This window comes from Cupressus sempervirens, chromosome 6 (assembly GCF_028749045.1).
Source record: "Cupressus sempervirens isolate cs-2001-9-10 chromosome 6, ASM2874904v1, whole genome shotgun sequence".
NCBI lineage: Eukaryota > Viridiplantae > Streptophyta > Pinopsida > Cupressales > Cupressaceae > Cupressus > Cupressus sempervirens.
In genome coordinates, this window is record NC_143123.1 from 322,818,191 (window position 1) to 322,844,839 (window position 26,649).

At 35.1% G+C, this 26,649-nt stretch overlaps 1 protein-coding gene across 1 annotated transcript in view; it reads left to right on the forward strand.

Annotated features, from left to right (window-relative positions):
• Positions 1-26,649, forward strand: part of LOC149552479 (pre-mRNA-splicing factor of RES complex protein) — a 78,418-nt gene that overhangs the window by 19,171 nt on the left and 32,598 nt on the right. Inside the window, exon 6 of the mRNA XM_089788062.1 lies at positions 9,852-9,955. Coding sequence (XP_089644188.1) covers positions 9,852-9,955 — 104 coding nt within the window. The remainder of the gene's footprint in view (positions 1-9,851; positions 9,956-26,649) is intronic.

The following is a 26,649-nucleotide window of genomic DNA, read 5'->3' on the forward strand; positions in this document are numbered from 1 at the left end:
TTTTAGTTAGGTCTCTATTGAAGCCACCTATGGTGAGAAGGGAGCCTCCTCTATTGCCGAGAGGAGACAGATCTCTCATGAGACATTGCCTAAAGTTACAATATTGTAAGTTGTGGTTTCATTGACTTGCAAAATTTTTAGCGAACAAGAAGCTCTGCTTTTGGTAAATCCATGATGAGATAGGAGAATGCAACAAAATTTCCTTTAGAATCAATCAAAAACCCTTATTCACAAGATTGGATTAAACCAATATCAAAATACAATAGATTAAAAGCACCATCAAACATCAAGATATGTGAAACATGCCTCAATTGTAGTGAAGTTGATGAAAAAATCCTTTTCGTCAATATACGGTTTCCAAAAAATGCTTCCGTTTGCAAAAGTTATGAAAAAATGAAAAAAAAGGTGTAGAAAAAGGCACTTTTGAGACACCAAGGGGCTTATCTAATAGTAGTTGATCACTCCATGCGTTTGTGTTGAATATTGGGCGAGAAAAAGGGCTAGGCCAAGAAAGGTTTCGATTGCTCAAGTAGGTGGTGGGTAACCCTCATCACACAAAGTCTCCTATTTAATCAACCACACAACCTAACAAGCATTGATTTACAATGGACAATGAGTACTAATGCATATAAAGAGCAAAAAGTCTTCCTATGCTACTCTGGGATATATCCCATAAATAAGTGCTCATGCCTATGTTCTCTAGGTCCACCTACAAACTCTTAAAAGGAAAAATAAAGGCTAATGTATGCAATATTGAATCCAAACTTTGTAGTTTGTTCCATGTTCCAAATAAATATTATATTATTCAATCAAAAGATATATAAACCAATGAGAAGCCTTCCATTGCAAAAAAAAAAAAACGAAAACCTCGTCATAGAGTCATCTAGGCACAAATGCATTGACGTATTTATGAGCACAGGCTGATTAGTGAATAACGGGATCTCCTAGTTTCAAAGGGGAGACACTTAGGGTTCATTTGGTTCGTGGAATTGTAGAAATCAAGATTTCTACAAATCTCGATTAGCCGAATCAAGGATTTGCAAATCTTGGAAATGAATTTTGTAATTTTAGTAGAACTGTTTGGTTCACCTGGGAGATGAGTGGGAAGATAATTTTTTTCATTTGGTTCCTCAAAAAAATTAGAATTGGGATTTTATAGGCTTTGTTCCGAATACAAGCTACTCTGCAACATCAGGGAGCTCTCTTGCGATGTAAGGCTCTCCTATAACGACTTCTTCGTCATTTCTCCCCTCTTGCTTGGGCACTCCATGCTTGAAAATGGAATATGAGCTTTAGATCAAGATTGCAATGGAACGATGCAAGTCAATTAGGAATTCGCCTATTTATAACAGGATGGTCCAAATTTTATGGCTGAAGAAGCTAAGAAATTTGGATATCAGTTTCCATATCTTTTTGATGAGGTGAGTACATCAAAATCTTCCAATAATTGCCCGCAGAGTCATCTTCTTGGGCTATCTCTATGTTAATCTTCTATTACTAATGCTTGACCTAAACATCATACCACTGTGCTAACACAAGTCCTTGATTATCAAGAACATTACAATTAGTAAGGAGTAACGATACTCATATTGATCAAAACATACATTTTTTTTTTCACAAATCATAGACCTTTGCGAATAGGATTATAACTACACCACACATTCTGACAAAAAATAATTTCACAAAATTTTGTTGTATTATTTGAATGAGTCATCAAGATTGTTGAGGGGGATGAATTTGAATGAGTCACCAAATGTGCTTTGTTTTGTCTTTGCTTGTGCGTGATGTCTGTTCTGGCTCCGAATGCCGAGGAGAGAGTTGCTTTGACTATTGAATGTGCACAAGGCTAGGACTTCAATTGGCACTTGCAATAGCAGAACATGGGCGCTGATTGATGTTGGCTTGTGCTGGATCAAGCTTAGATTATCACCGCTCTATTGGTGTTTGCAAGCGATTCAATGTCCCCTTGAGCAACAATGCATAGAGCAACTTGAGACAAATGCATGAAAAATTAATAAAATATGATTTTTTACACCCCTAAATATTATTAATTCCTAGTCCAGATAGGGAAGATTGGTAATCTAATTTTGAGGCAAAATTAGAAGTCTGATATTCTAATTTAGACAAACACAAATTTTTTCAAATCCGGATTATGCAAATGTCAATTCTTGTCATCTTCCACCAACCAAACGTACCGTTAGAGACATGGCTACCCAAGAGCCCATTTTGATGAGTGGATTGAATTGTTGTGAAACATGAAATATGTTCCAATTATAATTGAATTGTAAATTGGGAATTGATCAACAATGTGGTGACAAATCCTATCGATTCAAAATTGGATTGTTATTTATCAATCAAAAAAAGACAGGAGTTTACTATACATATATGGTGTCCAAAAAAGTTGTCTTTTTTTGCATAAATCACTGCCCGAGGAAGTAGCACAATCATTGGCCTGGCAATAGCTGGTCTAATGACAAGCATGTCTTGCCTGAAATACGTGAGCCAAAAACTTGAATTGGATTGGTCGATCTGCCTGTTGGTTCCCAAAACCACAGATTGGAAATCCAAGAGCTTTGCCAATTCTCCAATAGGATTGCCCAATCAGTTTTGGCCAACGAATGGGAATAACCTTGATTCCCCTGCACTTTAGGCTTCGCTACACCAAGGCAGGTATACCTTTACCTTAATTCTTGATTGCTTAGTTCAAAGTTTTTTCTAGAGGGAATTCAAATTTCTTAGGTTATAAGTTGGCAAAATCTTTAAAACTTTTTCAAAATAAAGTTATATGAATGTTTTGATATGATTAAATCTTTTATACAAGATTTTTCAATAATGGAGTTGATGCTAGCAAGAAGGGGATATAGAAGAGAAACTCTGACTTCAACTATAAACCAAACAATTCTATTTAATCATTTCAAAGGCTAGTGCCTTTGCTCATTCAGGCAATAGAGCCAATCACAATGAAGACTATTATGTACAACTTTATGAGACAAAATTTATCCAAAATATCATCAATTACTCCCAAGCTCTGCAAAAGATAAATTTTATATGCAATTCTATGTTAACCAAAAGGAATTTAACTTCTTAGGTGGGAAGTCCGAATAGCCAGAGACGAGGAAACACATGTATATTTCACACCATCCCTGTTTGTTGATCACAAAATGCGGAAAATACCCAATGCAAAAGAAAGCCTTGTTGGACTAATTCAATAATCTCTTTATTGATCATAAAGGACGAATCAACATTCTAATTGTAATCTCTTTGCCATAAGTAAAAATAAACAAAAGGGCATCTTATTAACCATTTAAATATAATATTTGATTTTACATTACAAGTTGTATCTTTTACTCCTTATTCCTCCTTACAAACTTGCATCTTTCTTATAATGCTTCTCCTCATTGAATAAGTCTCGTTGTTTCTTTTTTCACTGTGTCCCTTTTGCAAATAATATATCCTCCTTTTGTATCTTTTCCTTCCAAGCAAATGATGTGCTGTTGGGGAAAGAGACATCTCTTCGGTTTATACTCTTTAATAAACACACCGATTACCCCTTAATGTTTATGAGTTAATATGGCCAAAATAGGATTATTGGGCTTTTAAGTATTGATGGCATCTCTATAAACTATAATTTTTCTTTTATTTTTGTGAGTATTAATCTGCCGCTCAGGATTTTGGATAAAATCGATCTTTCTATTGTTGAGGCTTGACTGATGATAGTGTTATATCTATGTGTATTCACCCATAACGGTCTCCCGTCTTCAACATTTACATATTTGCATAAAATAGTTCCCTCCATTGCACAGTTCTTGGACCTGCGACCAACATGGGATATCTGTAATTAATCTGCATCCTGTATGTTCCGTCTTTGTATTTCTCCTCTCTGTTGCATGCTGCTTTGAATAGCATTCTGTGTGGTAGTGCGGCATGTTCATCGTAGTTCCTTGGTTGATATCCTTTGTCTTTGTGTGCAAGTGATGCAAGTCCATCGGCCAGGCAGAATCCCTGCTAATGATTTGTTGGTGCCTTGCTTTGACCTCACGTTCTTTCACCTCATAAGGTCCTAGCATTTCTGTTCATAATGCCTTACACACAAGATGGTTGCCTCTCTCTCTCTGCACGTTCAAGGCAAAAAGTCGTGACCCAGTTGCTGGATTCGAATCCTGAGATGTGCTCATCATAACGAGATATTGACCAACGATAGTGCCCATAAACCTCTGCTCTGGAGATTCTTCATCCTTGAGATGCATCTTGAATCTTATGCCAACTGAGAGATTGTTATTTACAACATCCATGTATTTATCATAAGGAATAATAAATTCTGAAGGACTTGTTTTTGAGTTGCAGTATACATGGTTCGTGTGTACAGGATTCTGGAACAAGATGACTGGGCCATAACATTTGGGATTGAGCATACTGGTATTGTCTCTGTCATTCTGAAGAACTAGAAATGTAGCAGCGTTTCTTGTTATTTGGGAGATGATATAGTCTTTGCAGAGTGCTATATGCGTGATTACTAATGAGTTACTGAGTTGAACATCCTGACGATTGGATAGGTGCATGAGTTTGTGAAATGAAACAAACCCATACAGGGCTATAGCAGGTCGCAAATGCATTTACTATTTCACTGAGATCGAGCAGGTAATGAGTTGATCATATTCATAAACAAGTATAATGATTTGACTTTAAGTATGATTTTTTATCAAGGGATGTATGATGTTCTGCTGCAACTTTTCACAGTCCAGATCCTATGATCGATCAATCTAGGAAAACAAAATGCAACATCAACATTAACATATTTCTCTGAAGTGTTCACAAGTATCATTCAAAATAAGAGATTAGATAATGCCATATATTGGGACCAACCACCTGCACAGAATACTATAACCTGTCCCAATGCAGAAAAATATATCCATTAAAGGATAATACAAAAATGGAAATAGAGAACTAGAGAAAGTGTTCAAAGTGGAGATCTTAATTTGTGAAAATTTGGGCTCCATCACTACCAACAAATAACCAACCAACAAATGATGAAGCTCTGATACAACAATGCAAGGTGCCTGCCAGACCAAGTTAGTACATGGGGTGATGACAAATGCAGTGAGGAATCCACCAGTAAAAAATGATAGTGCCATAACCAAAGAACAAACCGAGAAAATAATATGCAAAAACATATGGAGGTTTTGTGTGTCAAATGAAATGACACAGTAAAAAATGTCGAAGATCAGCTGCAAGGAAAATCAGGGCCTCAGATATACTGATTGATGAAAACTCTCAAATTCAGTAGAGGTTGCTCTGATACCGTGTTGGCGTCAACCACGTTTGAGGAGTGTCAACCTGCAAATATACCTTCAAACAGTCAGAGAAAAAACTAATTCACAAGAATGAGCAAATACTATTTAAGATGCTGAAATAGTGTAAAACAGTAAATATGCCTTTCTTATAAAGGCTAGTCAAAATAGATCCATTACAAAGCCGAAAATCAACTACCAAAGCTAAATGCACTAAAAACTAATAAATGACGTCTACATAAACCTATGGATGGTAAATATGATAAATCCTCATTTACTCTAACAATGTTTTTTGTAGAAGTTTGGGTAGTCTTTCCAAATGTCTGGCTTCTTCCGGCCAATCTCCTTGTACTCTCCAGTCATCCTTAAGAGTTTTTGGCAGAGCTTCTCAAATCTTGTATGGTTGATTTATCCAGATATCCTATAGGTATATGGGAGAAAACTCTGTCTTTATTGGTTTCCAAGGATTTGTGTGAGTTTTTTTGGTAGTTAGGTTGTGGCTTTTTAGAAATTATTAGTACAGTTGGGGGTGGCAATTTTTTCTGGTGGAGGGAATTTCTTTGTGTTGGAAACTTCAAGGATTCAGAGTTAGGTTACTGAGCTCATAATGCAAAATGCATGGAAGACAATTGAATGATTGAGTGGAGTGTAAAGTTGTAAGTATGTGGGGTGGATTGGTAGTGCATTTGATGTGCTTCTCGTTGCATGGGCTTTTCTGCTTTTCTAGCCATTTATTCCTATGAAATGATGGTTTCCTTTATGCGTATTCATTTTTTTGGCTCTTGGGCTTTTAGGCTATAGTACATATTATACACTAAGATCTGATTTCTTTAAGTTATGCTTCTTATTTGCCAGAAAGTGGTAATGTTTGAGGCATGTGCTACTTACTTATCATAAGAGTACCATCTAGCTGTTTGAGTTTTACTGCTGTTGATTTGTAATATCATGGCCGTAGTATGATTCTAAGTTTTGATTTCCCCTATTTCTTAAATTTGCTACCATAGAGCAGTACTGAACATAGCAGCACAAATTGTTTGGGGAAAGAAATTGGTAAAACAAAAGTTCTAGATGTTTTGAAAAATAGGGAAAAGACTGGATTTTCAAAAATACATAAAAAATTGTAGAAAAAGAGGCAAAAATAAATCTCTAAAATTTAAGGGCATTTTCCATAGCATAGAGGATATAGAAAGCACATAAAATAGATTTGAACCCATCAATTGTAAAAAATGATTTTTGTTTTTATATTTATATTGCTGATAACATAGGCAATAATTCAGTCAACTTTTTAAGAGGGCAGTCATCAAATAGTTGTCCAAGTCCAAGATCAAATATTAGCCAAGTCTTTAAAGTAACTGAGTTCAACATTGATCAGATTTTTTAGGAGAGCATTCACCAAATAGTTGCCTAAGTTTGAGATCAAATATTAGCTGTCTATGAAGTAACTGTGATCAACATCTATCGGACTTTTTAAGAGGGTAATCACAAAATAGTTGTCCAAGTCTGCGATCAAATATTAACAAAGTCTATGAAGTAACTGACAATCTACAGTTTGCCCCCCGGGCTCCCGGACCAGCCATGGTATGAATAGGTAAGTGGTTCTGGTCCAGTCCGCCTGCAGGTCCGGACAAGATCCAACCCACAGGGGAGTAGTTCGAATTTCGAACCAAACCACACCCAGTTCAGACACTGGTGGACCTGCAAATCTCTCAGAAGCAAAGATGAAATTATCTTAGCGAATAAGTGAGAACCACTCTTCTGCATATATTCAAATTGCAAATACATTCTAGGCATTAACTGAAATGAAAGATAGACAATTTTCCAAGGTAAAGGAATCACATTGTGAGAAGATCGCTGATTGTTCCAATCAATAGCCCAAATGGCTCATTGAAGCAGTTCCAAGATCTCTTATTCTACGTATGGACCAAGTATTTATCATTGCTTTTCAATGTTTCATTATACATCCTAGAGAAATGTATAACAATGGGAAGATCACTTAATATTCTTTCAACTGTTACATGAAGAAAATGATTCATTCCTTGAACGTTATGAGTTTGCATGCTGAATACTGTTCGAAAGTCTTCTCAAGTTGTTGAGAAGCCAACATAAACATCAATTTTATTCATTTCCTTTGCATATATTCCTCTTTTGCCTTGCCTTGTCTCTTGCATTTGCCATTGATTTAAATTTAAACTGCTATAGAGATGGTCCACAAGGTGCTTTTAAGATCCCAAAGCCATAATATACTTGAAATCTTTGAAACATGATTCTAGTCATTAATCTAAACGAATACAAATTGCTTTGGAGTCTTTTATCCCACAAAGCTTCTGGTTGCCTTTATTTAAATGTATTTTGAAGCATTGATGGCATGGTCAATGGCTTACAAGCTTCTTGTTGTTTATATGATACTATCTGACATTCTAATCTTAACTCATGCATCTAGGCTGCGTAAATATAATGTATAGATATAATTTTTACATGTTTTTGTACTAATGAATCCAAACAAATCAAAGCCCTTTTCAAAGTTTTTGCTGTACCAGCAAACCAGAATCCTAGATTATAAACTATAGAGGATCCCCCTCTCCCTGTCAAAGTGCCATCTATAATAGTGCACAATAGTTATGATTTTAAATTAGTCTATAATATTAATTGTATACTTGTTTGCATCAAGATCCATGTGGTGGGGCTTGTAGAGAGCTTGGGTTATATATCGAAGCCACAATTTAGAGCAAATCATCAGCTGCTTTGAGAGTATCTCACATGCCCATTGCAATTTAAGATGATTGGTGCCCTTGCAATTTCAGTTGATGGCCACCATTTCTCCTCCTGCTCCTCTATTTAGAGTTTTAGAAATAGAAAACAAAACTAAGGGACAAGTAACAAACTGTTTTGACACGCATTGACTTCGATTCGAGGATGGAATCAGCCCCATTTTTGAGTGATTCACTAATTTTGTGAGTTTTCCTGGGGTTTCACAACGATTTCTTCATGTTTTTTTGCTGCTGTTAGGGATCATAACCTAATTTTAATGCAATTTCAATGCGAAAAATCATAGAAATAATTGGATCAACAATATCTCTACAAATTGAAATTTTTCTGGGAAAATATTGGCCGGATCCATGATTCATGCTTAATCAGGTACAATCATGATTTTTTGTAGATTACTGATTCTCTGGTACTAGATCCCTTGTTTTGAACATTTTCAATTGCGAGTCTCTATCATGCCATGCCTTCTACTTTTGCTGCACCAGCTGGTGGTTATACATTGCAGTTTGCAAGTATTCATCCAATTTATTTAAATCTTGAATCTTCTACTTGTTGCATCTGTGATTGGTCATCCTCCATCTACAAAGTGAATGCGGTACATATATTAGGGATTGAGTTAATAGGGATTGTAGCATCAATTCCATAAACTGACTGAAATGGGGTGAACTTGTCCTTTTATCTGAATGTGGTATGCCCAGAGTATTGTAGGTACTTTTACATACCAATCTGTTCTGTTCACATCACACATTTTGCTTAAGTCATTCCCGATTTTGTTTTTTCAATGCTTCACTTGTTTCATTAGCTTGTGGGTAATAGGAAACTATTGTGTGCTATCATGAAGCTTTGTAGTGCACTAGTATTCTACATTTATAATTTCATTTATGAGGGAGTTTACACTATAATCTAAATAAAGGTTTTGCATCACACTCTGCTCTGATTTGTTTGTCTTGAAAGGCGAGAAATTCCTGGGGACAAGTTATAGTCTAACATCATATTATATCAAATACTATATTGTTTGTGCACTCTCATTGCGTGAATGGTGACAATTGTTTCTTCAATCGTCATATTTGTTAGAGTATTCTCAAGCAGTGTAACCTGTGGACGTGTCCCCGGTATATTGTCAGCCGTCCTCGTCTTGGAAATGTCTCGGAGACTTGGGGTCACCTAGGGGACTTTGACTTTGACTTCGAGAACAAATTAGACTTTGAATCTCAAAGTAACACAAATTTGGCACATGAATTCTAGTGATTCTTATATTTTAAGGTTCTATTATGTATAAGTACATGCTTTATCCATGTTTTCATATATATATTTTAAATTTCTCTATACATTTTAATTTTCCCAACTGTTATATAGCTGTCCCCATTTGTCGTCCCCCTCCCTCCCCAAAATTGGCAAAATTTTTTGCCATCCCAGAAACACGTTCCGCTGTCCCCTGCTGTCCCCGTCCCGGAAACTCGGGGGAACATAGTTCTCAAGTGAGTAATACTCATAAGAAGCATACTAGCAACCAAAGGAAATATATTTCATTAGGCATGAACACACACAAATGCATTGTGGTAAATAATGGAATAGTATGGAATAATAGAAGTACGATTATGTACCACAAGTGTGTGGGTGATAATTAAGATCAAAATGGCCTAGTCACTCTAACCACCTACCTTGCTTATCATTGTTTTTTTACCTTTGACATAATCATATGCTTGTAACTAGTTACATTCTTTGTAACATTTGCATAATGAATTTCTAACAAGATTTGACATCTTCCATGTTTTAAAAAGAAATCTTGCATTGTTGCAGGCCACGCCTTTGGAATGGGGTAAAGGCTTAGCACAAAAGAGGGAAGCAGAAACTAAGCAGGCTGAACTTGAGCTGGAAAAGAACAAGCCATTTGCACGTAGCAGGTAAAACACTATTAAGTATTTAAAATCTTTGGCCTAGAATCCTTTCTAAATGAAGTTAAAGGGTGTTTGGTTAGGGTAATATTTCTTAGCATTTGAAATTAAGATTTTTTTGTCAATATCTTTTGTACTTCTGGGTGTTACTGGACCTGTGTAGGAATTGATAGAACGACTGACATGTTGTGTGAGAAACAGAAAAGTTAATGTCAATTTAGAGATTCTGGCCATTGTTTTAGTTTTTGTGGCCTACAAATGGTCACCTTGTTTCAGATTTTAATCAGTTTTGGTGGACGCATATTGCTTTTGTGCTATTTCTGAACCATCTTTTTTATGAAAAAGCTAACAATAGGCATATTGTATTTTTCTTGTTTTCCTCCTTCGTAGTTCTTCGTGTCATTTCTTGCAATTATATATTCTAATTTTATAAATTCCTAGTTTGTAAATTCCATATTAGCATTTTAGGATCGACTTTTTGGAGTTGGCATGGAAGTCACCTTTCTTACTCTGATATTTGAACAAGTCTGTTGAAATACAGTCGAAGTTTCTTGAATAGATATTTGTAGAAAATTTAAAATACAATATCTATTGGATCTTCCTTTCATATGGGTATAGAGGTCCAAAGCCATGCCATCTGAGTATACTATTAATTATAACTAGGATTAGCATTTAGGATATAATTCATTTGCTACAGGTTAGATGTGATTGTAGTCAGGAGTTTGGTAAGAAATAAGAAGGGAAATGTCACCTTTTTGGTACATTAGTAGTGTTGAAACTAGAGCCCAGAAGACCATGAAAATAACCAGCAATCAGAAAGAGACAAAACTGAAACAAAGAACACCAGAAATATCCTAGGAAAACCCTTCGAGAATGAAGGGAAAAACCTAGCCACACAACACAAAAATATCTTTATTGATAATGAAATGTTCAAGTGTACGATATCCTTTGCTTGATGCAAATATATAACAATAGGGGAGACTCTTCACATTATAACTAAAAGGTCTCTTGAAATTCCTATAACTCCTATAATTAATAATAACTCTTCGAATATTCATGCCTCAATGCATGAGAATGATACATCATTTACATTTAATATTACAAATTAAACTTAAGTGTCATTTTCAGTTGAAGATAATAATAATGGTAATAATGTCCAAATTTTGAGAGATAAAGATCTCTATCGTAGCTACAAACTTTAACACTCCCCCTTAGCAAGAGAGATCTTTAGCTGAACAGTCACATAAAGCTGCAACCAAAAAATGCCAATGATAAATTCTCATCCCATATATCCTATGAAAACATGAAACGATCAATCATATTCATGGAATCACTCAACATGAAAACCTGTAATAATCAATCATATTCATGGAATCACTCAACATGAAAACCTGTAACATTCAATCATATTCATGGAATCACTCAACATGAAAAGATTTGCAAGACTCACAGCTAAGCCTTTGTCCACGGACTCTCTCAACGTAAACTGTCATGGAATCTCTCAAGATGACATCCAACTCCCGTCACGGAATCTCTCAACGTGATGTTCACTATCGCATAGTGAAAGAGTTATCATAGCTGATCTTACAAGTTTGTTTATTCACACAACAATAACAAACTAAGACTTGATTCCATTTAAGTCTCAAATTTTATAAATATCACAAGCATCACAATATATCTATGAGAGTGATGGGGATTCCATAAGTACTCCCTCTTAATTATGAAGCCTCCCCCTGAAGCTAAAAACATCTCCCTCTTAATAATTACTTTTCTTGTTGCATCCTGCAACGAAAAGAGATTAGTAAACTAATCTATCATATAAGGAGATGATTACTGAAAATAAACCATTCTTTCCAGTTATATATAAATTTTTATAAAAATACTATCCCCTGCAACACAGATAAGAGCAGCATAGTACAAATGCGACGATCAATGCAGATGATTCACCCCGGACTCTCCATGATGAATACGAAACCCAAGCATGCACCCGATGCACTTCAAACTTGAGGTGAACAATAGTTTCCAGCTATCAAGACCATCCAAATGAAGATATATAATAGAAAAAGACCAATATGCAAGACTCGAGGCTTGCATGAAAGAGAGACACACATGGTGATTGCAGCAGACGCTCATCAAGCCAACAAAGGAGACAAGAAAGATGAAGATGCCGATGGCAAAGATTGACAATTCAAGGAAAGATATATTTTGCCTCCGATGATTGGTATTGATATGCCAATCAGATTAATATTGAATAACACCATATTCTGAGGATGATATTTCTGAATTATAAGCCACGTTAACTTTCGACATGGAACTGCTTATCAATGTCGGAACATAATATGATTATCTTGCCATCTGATCAGCCATGACCGACATAAAATACAATATGCATTCATCACCACATAAATTGCGCTTCTTCTCTTCAAGACCCAAAACCCTTTAAGATTGTGCTCATCACAATCATAAACAACTTCCATTATAAAAAGAGATGCAAAACACGATAATCCATAATATGAAATGAAGTCATAACATATTGCATGATATAAACAAATTCATGGATCAAGAGTGGTGGAGGGGTAAGAAGAGCATCCAGAATGTAGAGATTGCGAGAAGGGTAGTTCGATTCATGATGGCGTGTTACCCTGCTTTGACCACCTATGTTCTCCCATGCCCATCAAGCAGTCATGCTCGCACACTAAGTCACTCCACTGCCTTTCACATACCAACAATGCCCCATTTCGATAACGTTATTATGACAGGGAGAGCTCCACCTACGGACGTATTGAACTAGATTTTCTTTGATTGCCATTTTTTTATGAAAGCCACTTCTCGGGTCAATCGAGAAAAGATCAAAGAACCAAAAACAAAACTTTCAAAAATCAAAAGAAAAAGAAAATGCAATAGCGGTTTCAAGAAGCTAGATATGAGAATTCGTAATTGACTCTCTAATAATCGACTTCGCCAAAAATAAAACTGCCGTGATAGCTCATGAAGAGGGAGAGAAATATAACCAGACAAGGAACAATCAAAATTTAAATGCTTAGACTCCCACGACTTTGATGAAAAGATCATTCTTCGAAAGACTTCTAAGATATTACCCACGTGAAGTAATAAAAAATTCAAAAAAATACGAACCCAACACCAACACACACTAAGGTGCAGATAGATACAAAATAGAATAAGAGTTATATGAACTTAGCACTCAGGTTTTAATTACTGCCATATGAGAGCCTCGACAATTGAAAGCAGCACATCTTACAGGTTTGACCTGTTAGCTTATGATGTTGTTCATTCAAAACAACATGCAAGAACCCATAAAACTTTCAATCGTGCTTGACTAATAAATATTTGAAGACACAATAAAGAAAAGAACATTAACCTTTCTAAGTTGTTATCTAAGCTAGCTCTGATACCATGTTAAAACTAGAGCCCAAAAATCCATGAAAATAACCAGCAATAAGAAAGAGACAAAACTGAAACAAAGAACACTGGAAATATCCTGGGAAAACCCTTCGAGAATGAAGGGAAAAACCCAACCACACAACACAAAAATATCTTTATTGATAATGAAATGTTCAAGTGCACAATATCTTTTGCTTGATGCAAATATATAAGAATAGGGGAGACTCTTCACATTATAACCGAAAGGTCTCTTGAAATTCCTATAACTCCTATAATTAATAATAACTCTTCGAATATTCATGCCTCAATGCATGAGAATGACACATGTTATTTACATTTAATATTACAAATTAAACTTAAGTGTCCTTTTCAGCTGAAGATAATAATAACGGTAATAACGTCCAGATTTTGAGAGATAAAGATCTCTATCGTAGCTACAAACTGTAACAAGTAGTCTATTAAATTTTAATTTAAACGAGGGAAAAACAAAGAGACAAAGAAAAGGAATACGAAGAGGTAGGTAGGGGAAAATGAAGAATCACAAGGATGTGTTATAAAAGAACTTTTAGAGCCTCATATTCGAGATGTTTGGTTTATGTTTGATTACTATTTTCTCTTGGAGAAATCTGGGAAGCTTCTAACTTTCAATTTTGAAACCTAAGGACAGTATGTTGATGATTTGTAGCTTTGGTTAGATTAGTTCAATCAATGAAATCTAATACATTTATTATCTATTGATCTTGAGAAATTGATATCTATAATTATTTTGTATTCTGATAAAAAACAATTATGGATATTGTCAAACATATTACATGATTAATAATTATTAAACCTCATATATATATATATAGTCTAACCTAATAACTATTAATCATGTAATGTGTCGATATTGGGTATTGACTTATCAAATCTGAGTATATTCACTGTTTAATAGTTTATATGTAATGGATAGTAATTATTGATTCGTGTATTATCAGTTTGCGTTATGATTATTGACTTGGCATTTCATAGAGCTGTTGATAAAATAAGTATCAACCTTGTGAAACATAATAAACACAAGTTAATCATGCTTACGAATCAATACTTACTTGAGGCATGTCTCACGTAGAGACCTGTCTCTTTGTGGACTTTGATCCATGTAGGGGCATGCCTCTATGAGAGGCGTGTCCTTTCATTGAAATATATATGTTGATCCACAATGTATCTTGAAGTTTACAGAAAACAAAGTAGTGCAATTACAATATACAACAACATGATAAAGTATCTCCTCAAGTTTGCAAAAAATTTTACTTACACAGTAAAATTGTTCTCTCATCACTGTTTGCAATATTGTATTAACAACAACATTAGAATCTTTATAAATCAAAGATAAAATATATTGAGTCATTATTCTAGTTATACTATTGGATTGAGATCAATACACCATTGAAATAAAATTTAAAATTACGTACAATCTAAATCTGATTAAAACTTAACATGGTATCCGAGCCAGCCTAAGAAAAATCCATATCAGATTTGTTGAGAAATCATCTAAACTGCCTTTAGAATTCTTCAACTGTACAAAATTTTGAACGATGTCAAATTTAAAGATTGATTTGAAGGGACATTAAACTTTGTATCTTGGAAATTTAGAATAACACTTTCCCTAAAAGAACATGAGTTAGAATCATTTGTGGAGAAAGAAACTCCCATACCTAGTAAAGATAGTGAGAAACATCAGTGGATTGAAAAACAGTAACAAAGCCATTAAGATATTAGTGGATGCTGTAAAAGATCATATAGTTCTGATTATATCAAAATTAGATACTGCATACGGCATGTTCACAAGCTTAGAGAACATGTATGAGATAAATAATACAAGCAGAGCTCTTGCTTTGAAACAACAACTCCACCAAGCCAAGATGAACAAAGGTGAAACTATTACATCATACTTTACAAGAACAACAGAGTTAAGAGATCAGTTATCCACTATTGGCCACACAATCGACAACAAAGAATTAGTAATGTTGACTCTGAGCAGACTTCCTACATCTTGGGTATCCTTTATACAAGGAATAAGTGCTCAATCTAAACTTCCTAAGTTTGATCATTTGAAACCAATTGCATTCAAGAAGAGTCTAGGCTTATTACTAGAGGGATTGGGAAATGAAGATATTCAAGTCCTAAACTGCCATGCTTACAACAAAGGGAAGATAGGTAACTTAAAGAGGAAGAAAGGAAAGGATTCAAGTAGAAAGTGCTCATTCATGAGAAAGAGGGACCTATCTAAAATACAATGCTTTAGATGTGACAAATTTGGTCATCTTGCAATTAAGTGTCCAAACAGGCCTAAACCTCAAGCTTCCATAGCTGAACCTAACAGGGTGAACTTAGATAAGGACTTCAAAAGACTTGTGTTCAACCTTTTCAAGTCAAGTAACTGCCAGCCTAAATACTTGGGTCATAGACAATGGAGCTTTTCGTAACATAACAGGATTGAGCAAACACCTAGATAGCTTTGTAGAAGATTTTGACGAGGAAGTCACCATTGGGGATGATTCTAACTATCTTGTGAAAGGAAATAGAACTTGGACTATACATTTGAACTTAGGCATTCCTCTCCAACTGACAGGCGTATTATTCGTACCAAGTATTCAACATAATTTGGTTTCCATTTCAGCCCTTAAAGACAAAGGATATCGAATTACCTTCATGGATGGTAAAGTTCTCGCTTGGCCCTAGAACTCAAACATTAAGAAGCTCACACTATAGGGATTTGACATGATGTTTATACAATCCTTGCACTTCTCCTTCACAAGGATCAATTCATGAATCCTCCAATACAAGTGAGATTTGGCATAGAAGATTAAGGCATCTTCACTATTGTGCTCTACCTTCAATGGAGAAATTGGTAACAGGTTTTCCTAAACTTAACCAAGAACATGAAGGAACATGCAAACGGTGTGTTTTGGGAAAGAACACCGAAGCCACCTTTCATAGTAATGAAAATAGCTCCAAATATGTTTTAGAACTTAACATTCAAATTACTGTGAACCAATGATAGTTACCACTTTAGGAGGATTTTTGTGCTATGTTATTTTTGTAGATGACTATTCTAGGAAAACATTGATATATTTTTTAAAATGTAAAGAGTCTGGTGAAGTCCTTATGAGGTTTAAGTAATTCAAAGCTCTAGTAGAAAATATGTCGAGTAATAGAATCAAAATCCTAAGATTAGATAATGTGGGGGGGAGGGGGAATACATCTCTGATAACTTTAAATCCTTCTATAATAATGTTGGGATCAAGAGGGAGTTTACTATTCCTTACAATCCTCAACAAATTGGGGTAGTTTAAAGGAAGAATATGCCAATTGTAGAAGCAACCAAAGCCATGCTAGATGACCAAAACCTAAACACCTATCTCTGGGCTGAGGCTGCCGATACTGCTGTCTACATTCAAAATAGATGTCCTCACTCCCATTTGGATAACAAAACCCTTGAAGAAGCATTTAGAAAAGTAAAACCTACTGTAAGTCACCTGAGAATCTTTGGTTGTCTCGTTTACATTCATGCACCCAAAGAAAGGAGATCCAAACTAGAGCCTTCTGGGAAAAAGGGAATATTTGTTGCCTACAGTGAAACATCTAAAGCCTATTGGATTTACATCCACGTATAAAAATTAATCGAACTAAGCAGAAATGTAATCTTTGAAGAAAATGTTGCATTGAAAAGATCTAAAGACTCATGAAATGGACATCGAAGATCAAGAGTCTCCTCAAAATATGGAAGAACATATTCTGAGATGCAAAGGGAGACTCTTGAACATATGGAAGAAAACAATCAAAATGAACCCATGAACTCTACCGATGAGCCTAGAAACACTACAATTATTCCCAAAAGACCTCTTTGGGAAAGAAAGATGATTCAAGAGGCTGAAAATTATGCAGTTCCGAAAGGAACCTTTAGGGAAAGCAAAAGACCACAAAGGTACTCCAGCTATGTTGTCCTTATGAGTCAAGGAAGCTCTTAAACATCAAGTTTGGAAAGATGCTATGATAGAAGAATATCAATCTATTCTTAAGAATGATGTTTGGGACATTGTACCTAGACCAAAAGATAAATCAGTGATTTCGTATAAATGGCTCTTCAAAATTAAACATGCTACAGATGGCAATATTGAAAAATATAAGGCAAGATTTGTTCTAGAGGTGTTTCTCAAAAAGAATTGATCATGAAGAAACTTTTACTCCAATTGCTAAATATACCTCTGTTAGGGCTGTGATTGTTATCGCTACATTAAAGGAATGGAAGATTCATCAAATGGATGTGAAGACTGCTTTTCTTAATGGTATAATAGAAGAAGTCTACCTGGAGCAACCTGAAGGATTTGTGATCCATGATAATAGGTCTTATGTTTGCAGATTAAAGCAAGCCCTATTTGGACTTAAACAAGCTCCTTGAGCCTGATGAAAGGATAGACGACTATCTTTCAGGATTAGGCTTCTCCAAAAATGATGTAGATCTAAACCTTTATTTCAAGGTAATAAATTGTAACATGTTGATTCTCATTCTTTATGTTGACAACTTATTGATTACAAGAGAGGACCACCTCATCACCAAGTGTAAACAAGATCTAACATTTGAATTTGACATGAAGGATTTGGGTCTTGTACACTATTTTCTTGGTTTAGAAGTATGGCAACTAGCTGATGGTATTATCCTAAATCAAGGAAAAAAGACAATTGATATTTTGAAAAGGTTCAGAATGAAGGATTGCAAACCAATATCTACACCCATGAAAACAAATTTACATAATTTAAAAGTAGCAGCTAACTCAAAATTAATACATTCCACTCTCTATTGACAGATGATTGGATCCTTAATGTACTTGGTCAACAGTAGACCAAACATTTGTTATGTAACACATGCATTCAATCAATTTGTGTGAAACCGAGACAATTACACCTACTTGCAGTAAATCATATTTTGAGATATTTGCGTGGCACAATTGAACATGGCTTAAGATATGATAATAAGGACTTAAATCTACATGGATATATTGACTCAGATTGGGCAAAAAGTATAGTTGACTGTAAAAGCACCTCAGGATGTTGCTTGAGTTTAGGATCAACCATGATCTCCTGGTTTAGTAGAATGCAATCTTCAATAGCACAGAGTTCTATAGAAGCCTAATATATTGCATCTATGGTTGCTTGAGAAGTTGTATGATTAAGAAAACTTCTTGTAGGACCGTTTGGACAATCCTTGTCCCCCACCATCATTCAACGTGATAACTGAAGTTGTATAAAGCTCTCAATAAATCCACTATTCCATGACAAATTAAAGCTCTCTCAATGAATCCACTATTCCATGACAAATAAAAACATATTGAAATCCCCTATCACTCACTATAGAGACACAATGGAGAGAAATGCCATCCAGTTGGGATACATTAGCAATTTAGTATAGATGAACAAACAATAGACATTCTCACCAAGCCTCTTTCTAAAACAAAGGTGGAACACGTTAGACGTATGCTTGGTATGATAGAAATGTAATCATATTTGAAATTAAGAAATATTAATATATTCTAAAAGATGTTTAATGTGTAAAATCTTTTGTTGTGTGTGATTAATGACACGATGAGCTCCTTTGTGAACATCATTGAAGAGTGATGACTTTTCAATGAACAAATGTACTTTTGATTTGTGTCAGAGGATTCAGCGAACTTCATGCATGAAGTTCGAAATTTCCCGAATTTCAGCATAATCTAAAAAATTTGTTTAAATTCGTCCTCTAATTTGTACAGAACCATTGACTGGCTTTTCATTTTAATTGTTCCATAGTTTAAAAAGATAAAGTGTAGCTAGGGCAGTCCACCGATAGAAAAGTATTCACAACAAATGATATATAGTATCATGGTGACAACACTTTAGACGCATGAGACTAATTAAGTGAGAACTCCACAAGCTAGACATGCTTCTCATCAGGGTAGAAAAGCACAGATCGTCATCTGGCATAGGATTTGCGGGTTTAAAGACCGCATTATAAATTGATGGATCTATTGTCGTTGTAACTAAAATAGGGGCAGACATTGGCCATGAAAGGAGAGCCATGGTCTTGGAGGAATCGGAGAATAGAGCCCATGTTATCCTTCATCGATAGATAGCTTTTCTGAGATTGTTGAGCTTCGTTTTGATAATGATATATTGCCGCCGAATACCTGCTTATCGCTACTCTCGTGTTCAACATTTGACATTTAAGTTTTTGTTTAATGTTGAATTTTATAATTTTGCATTTGATTTTGTTTTTATATTTAATTTGTCTTATAATTTTTTTAATATATTTAGTAATATGAAAGAAAATTTATAATTTTTCAAGTATATTAACTTTTTATTAAAATATTAATATTTATTATAGTTAGTTATTGTTTATGTGTAATCTTAAATGTAGTAAAACTGAGTATTTTTTTGTTTTGTAAGATTAAAATAAAATATCAATAGATTTTGAATTTATGTTATAAAATGATAAAGTTAAATTACTATATTTTGTTCTATAAGTTTAATGTTTTTAAAATTATAAACCACTTTTATTTGTATTTATTTTCAAAATGTGATATTCTTTTATAAAGATTTCAAATCTATGTTCTACTGTTAAACTATCTTGATAATTTATTGGACATATATTATTTAAAATATTAAAAAAATCTTTAAAGCGAATTTAATGTTGATTTTTAAAATTTTTTTCAACCTTGCCGAACTTCATCCGAATTTCATAGTCGTCGAACTCGAACTCAAACTCGAACCTTGTGACTTAGCTTTTGATTATTGTAAGGTGATGACTTTACAATAATCATATCTTATTATCATGATGAATATCATGAATGAGTGAATTTTAATGACATCCACGAGACCAATGATCTAAGGGACCAAGAGAACACTAATTAGTCACTTTGCTGCAATTTCTCCAAGTTGATTCTTTTGTGGTGGATCTGTATTAAGAAAGTTTGCCGTTTTGTGCAATCTCACCTTTTCAAAAAGCTCATTCATGTTGTTCACCTGTAAGTTGTCATCGTAATGTCTGTGAATATCTTCATAAGCCACACACTTTTGAATAAAATGACACTCAGTTTCAACCAGTCCTTTGTTGCAAAAGTACCACATTCTTTCCTCCCACCCCTCTTTGGGGATTTTCCATCTGCCCATTTTCATCTCAAATGGTGAGAGCTGGTCCTCAATTGTGCAATTAGGATTTTTGCCTTTTCGTTAATTGTGGATCTTAAATAATCTTTATCATTGTGACTCCAAGTGGGGTTAAGCTCTTTGATATGTTTTTTTTTTCCTACTTGTTTGATTTGTCCACATGACAGCCCTAACTTTCTCTAACACCCACTTTTTTATCTCAATGTTAGTACTTGGGCACTCCTCGATATTTATGATCCATTTGTTCAATCACTGTTATTTTGTTTCTTCCATGTTTTTTTTTTTGTGGTCGAGGTCTTCATCAACCACCATCTCAGGCCAGCGATGCTTATCCACATTTCCGACTTTTTTTAAGTAGCTTAGCAAATGAATAATGCAGAGGCCTCAATCAAAAACATATTCACCTATGCCAGAAGAATCTCTTAAGGAACTGTAGACTTGACCTTGAGGTTACTAGTAATAAGATGCTTTTGGATTCTTTCTATCTGCTGCCATTTGTGATTTGATACGTTACCCCCAAAACTTCACATCCGTAAAGAATAATTAGGACCACCAAAAGACCAAAGAGAGTCTTCCTAATCTTCCAATCCCACAACTCAGCTTTCCTGCATCTATTATGGAGAAGGTATAAGGCTTTCCACTGCCTTGAATTCTTTTTGATCTGCATATCTCCTAACTTAGTCTATAATGAAAATTAATTCCCATATATTTGAATTCCACCATCTCTAAAGAGTTTTCCTCAAAAATAAAAGTATGTTGTTGTTGCTTTTTCTTCAAAGAAAAGCTCATGACCTTAGTATTAGAGGTATTGGCTTGCATCACTACCTCCTGGCAAAAGAGCTCCGGAATTTTCAAGTGTTGCCTCAAACCATGAGCAGATTTAGCAATAAGGATAAGGTCGCCAACATATAAAAGCAGCCTCACCACATAACCTGCCAAATTTATGCCTTTTCCATTGGCCTTGTTTGACCACTCTTCCAACTTATCGATGTAAAGACCAGACAAAGTAGAGGATAAAGAACACCCTTGTTTGACACCAATGTCGCTCCCAAAGCATACATACATGCCCTCTTTAGTTCTGATTTTTGTTCTGACATGTTCATACAGCTTGTAAACAGCAGCTCTATACTCTTTGGGGACCTCCAACTCTTCCATCCTATGCCACAACTACTTTTACTCCTAAGTAAATTGACTAAGCTACTTATATCACATAATATCCACCATGAAATATCTCAGTAAAATGACTCATTTTGGTTATCCATCAATATCAATTCATGGCCAAAATGAGTTGTTTTATTGAGATATTTCATGGTGGATATTATTTGATGTAATATCTGTGGATATGCCATGAACAGATATATCCTTATGGTAGGCATCATAAGATATGATGTCTGTTGACACTCCATAATGGATATTGTGAGTATGGTGAATATCATGTGACATGTGGACATGCCATTACTCCCTATATTACCAAAAGGTACCATGAGATTAGATATCCATGGATAAACCATAACTCCTATTGATATGACATCTCTCAAACTCCTGTGAGAATTCATTATGATTACATCTGGATCATAATTATCCTCCCTAGCTAAGAGGTTGTGTTAATGATTTGTAGCTTCGGTTAGATTAGTTCAATAGATGAAATCTAATACATATGTAATTTATTGATATTGGGAAATTGATATTTATCATTGTTTAGTATTCTGATAAAAAATAATTGTTATGAATATTGTCAAACATATTACATGATTAATAATTATTAAGTTAAACCTGATGTGTGTGTGTGTATATATACATACACACATACACATATTTAATATGCATCTACATTATTATTCATACATACTATTGTAGATCTTTGTTTTCCGGTCCGCTAAGCCATTAAAATATGTATGTGAACGAAAGAGGGAAATCTCCAAATATGATTCCTCTTTACAACCCCTATTAGATTAGCTAGGACCCAAAGGAGAAAGATGCCAATTCCAAATTTAGATTATAAAGGAGAATGCAATTCAAGGAAATACACTCTTCAGCCCTTATAGGATAATGTGTATGCAAAATTGAACCAATTGTTTAATAATGTAAATCTAGATGCTAAGTGTATACAATAAGCCCAATTAAGATATAGATCTAGGATAAAAATATGAAAGGAAATAAAATATAAAAGACTCACTTCAAAATATGTAGTAGAAGATGTATTTTAGCTCTGAAAATCGCGGATCTGAGCTTGTTTTTGAATATCCAACTGCTAACTCCCTAATGAAACGAAGAAAGGAACAAAACCCAAAAATCGCTTGTCTAGAAAAGCAAAAAGATCTAGGTGGACTTGGAGGGTCAGATTCAAGCGAGGTTGATGTGTAGCAGGGGCATTGCAGCAAAGTCGAGCCAACTTCTCTAAGAAGCTCTTAAGGAGTTATTTCCAGATTCGCATACGAAATTCTACTATCCTGCTCCTATACATAAAAGATGAAGGGTTTTTGTTGTTTTTTGGGTGATTGAGGAATCAACCTTGTAAATGTTTAATGTAAATGTGAATGATTGAAACAAGACAAATGTTAGGATTCACCTTGCTTAAAACCCTTGTCAATAGGGATTTTTGTTGTAGTGCGTTGTAAATCTTGAATTAGGTATAGGAATGTAGGGTATCCCCACAATTTGCAATGGATGTACCATAATCACATCATGGTGTCATGGATGTAAGTGTGCATCAATGTAGAAGATGATGAATCCTTCAATGTAGATCTCCTCCCTTGATGGCCAATAATAAGCTAGATCTTGAAGAGGAAATGCTCAAAAAGGATCCTTCAATGCTTCTCTCTTGCTTGAATGCACGAACTCCTTGAACGCAAAGAAAAGCTTGCTTGTCTTAAAAAAGATATGAATGCTTGAGCTTGAGAGATGAAATTGGATTGTATGTTATGAAAATGAAGCCTCCAAGCCCCCTTATATATGAGTTTTTGGGCAGGAAAACAATACAAGCTGACTGGAGAATAGAATTAAACTAATTAAAGCCCCAAGGCTTTTGGGGCTTTAGGCCCCGCAAACCTTGGGGTTAAGGTTTACCTGGTTCTAGAGGGGAGGACTTGAGAGCCACATAGAGCTCAGGCAGTTGCTAGAAGGAATGGAGAAGAAAGTGAAGGGAAACATGAAAAAGAGAGCACCGGGCACAGGAACATACATGGTCCAGGAAAGGCGTTATGGAAAGGGTGCTAAAAGGTCTTAAGGCAAGAGCGCCTATTTTAATATGGTACATTTAGCCCCCACTTTAGCAGGAGTGTGAGATTCCTCAAACTCACGGTAAGTAGATCAATAGAAAAGAGCCCATCTTATCACGATCTAGGAGACAATGAAATCATCAAGCCTCCAAGAGACTTGAGTCTTCATTACATCAGCAATTACAATAAGAAAGATAAGCACTACTAAGGAGTGCAGTTACTCAATAAGGTTTGTGTGCCTTCTTGTGAACCACACAAGAAAGGGAAAAGAAAAGAAGGACGAAAGGTCTCTACAAAAGGGGATGGCATTGAACGGTCTAGCAAGTGTGTGTGGCATGCTAGTCAACCCATCGAAGATGAACAAAATGATCTAGCAAGTGTGTGTGACATGCTAGTTAGTCCATCAACAATCCAATTTCAAGGGAACTCCATGTCCTGTAAAGAAGAATTGAAAAAGTGACCCAGGCATAAGATGTGTGTCCTTAAGGGATCAAAACAAGACTGAGCTTCCCAGACTATTAGTAGTCAAAGGAAGGGTCAAAAAACAAGGATCGGGCCTCTCAAACTGTCAGTAATTTAGAGAGAGATCCAAAGAGACCAAGCTCGCAAGAACTATCAATAGCTCTAGGAAACTAGAAGGAAAGAGAGAGAGAAAGGAACAAGCAAACATGAAGTAACAATGCATAGATTTGGGAATAATTTAGAAATCATACAAAGTGCTTAATGTTGAGGTACTCCAAGCTATACACAGAATTCGTATTTGCAACTTCATGGTCGAAAGATGAGTGGACTGTATGCCCCAATGTTAAAATGATTGTATAACGAGAGCAATAGCTTTAACGAAAGCATACATGCATCCACTAAAGAATGTTTCCACTATGAGATGCCCCCAAGAAGAGAAACATGTTAAGGGAAATGAACACATGACAAAAAGAGAGAACACAAAGGGATCTACTAACTTTAGGGTTAGTATGATTATAGGATAATATGTAATATTATATCAAGTATGAAATATCATCATTCCCCAAAGGAAGTAGAACTACAACACAATGAAGGAAAGACACGTAAGAGTTACAAAGAGTCTTTTTGGACCAATGTCATGGAGACCAAAAAGTATTGGTGCTACCATATCATAAGCAACCAAGAAGACTATACAAGATCACTAGTACAAGCAATAGTACACAAGTACAATATAACATGTTAACAACATATAGAAGAAAAGAGATACAAATAGAAGAATATGTACGACAAGGCGATCACTTTATCCTCTTTAACTCAACAAAGCAATATAGATCGTCTAAAGCAATTAAATCAGAACGTGTAACAAAAGCACAACACGAGAGAAAATATGACACAAGAACACAAAAAATACCATGCTAAACTAAGTCCACATCAAGTGTTTCGGTTGCCCCCATATTGGCCATAAATGCTAGGGGAATGATGGCGACTCATGAGAGGAACAACATCCAAGACAGTAGAAATCACATCCAAGTCTAAGCAAGGACTTTGATGAGAGTCACTATGATCATTACTAGAAGTGATTGTAAGTTGCATAGAAAGCATGTTAGTTAAATCGTTATCCATATCAATTAATTCTTATCACTACTAACATGTTCATCATCTAAACTATCTTCCATACCAAGATTAATAGAATTTAAAATACGAACAAAATCATCATTTTTATCCATATGCATAGTGTTACCTTGTTTAGCTTCCTCTGAAGGCTCATGCATGGTTTGATCAAAGCAAGGTAAGGGTTGAGATGAAGATGCAGGTTGAGAAGCAAGAGGATGAGTTTTAGCCTTGTCTTTAGCTTGACGGTTCTTGTGACGTTGACGACTATGTTGGTTACGAATAGTTTTACGAGATAAACTAGAAGGATTAGGATCAACTACCATAGGTTCCAAAGCAGGTTCAAGAATAGTAGCTGAAGGACTGAATGTAGAAGGTAAAACATGTTCAGATGTAGAAGGAACAAATGGAGTAGGCAAGATAGGCGCAGGAGAATAACCCTTAGGAAGACTAAGCTCCACGATCTTGGCTAGCTTATATTGTTGATAGTTTCTATAAAGATGATCAGAACAAGTAGGTAGTTTTTAAGGACAAGATGGCCAATAAAAATTAATCTCAGCTCAATCTCGAGGAGGTAATCGCAACGACTTATATAGGGAATGATTAATGGTAACAATTTCTCCATTATGGGGAAAGTTAAGGCACTTATGAACAATAGAAGCTACAACTTGCATAGAAGAAAGCCATGGAATACCAAGCTGAACTTGAAATTAATCAGAAGTAGGAATAACAACAAAGTTAGTATAAACAACTTTCCTTGATAGAGTAACAGGTAAAGTGACAGAACTTTGAGGACGATAAAGAAAACCGTTACAAGTTTGAATCCATCCAGGAGTTGTATCATAAGTATCTGTACACAACCCTTTATTAAAAAGGTGTTCTTCAGTGATAACATTCACAACAAAAGAAGGATCAACCAAAGTACCATGGGAAGGAATATGGGAAACTCTAGCAATGATGTAAAGAGGACCGTTAGGTGCCTTAAACATATTAGACTAACTAAAGCTAATAGGAGGTGTTTGTTTAGGTTTAGGTGGAGAAGCAATTGGAGGTTGAGGTTCTTACTCAACATGATCAACCACATGATTCGCTTCTTCTATCTTATCATCATGAATAATATGGTGGTCGAAAGATGAAGGTTGATTAATAACATTCGTTGAGTGTGAAGGTTAAGGATTAGTGTAAATTTGCAAATTTTGATTAGGCAGTGCAACATATTTATTCGCATTATTAATTTTAGCATCAATAGATATAACATTAGAGTCAATAAGGTCTTGAATAGCATTCTTTAAAGCATAACACCTTTGAGTATCATGACTAGGTTAACAA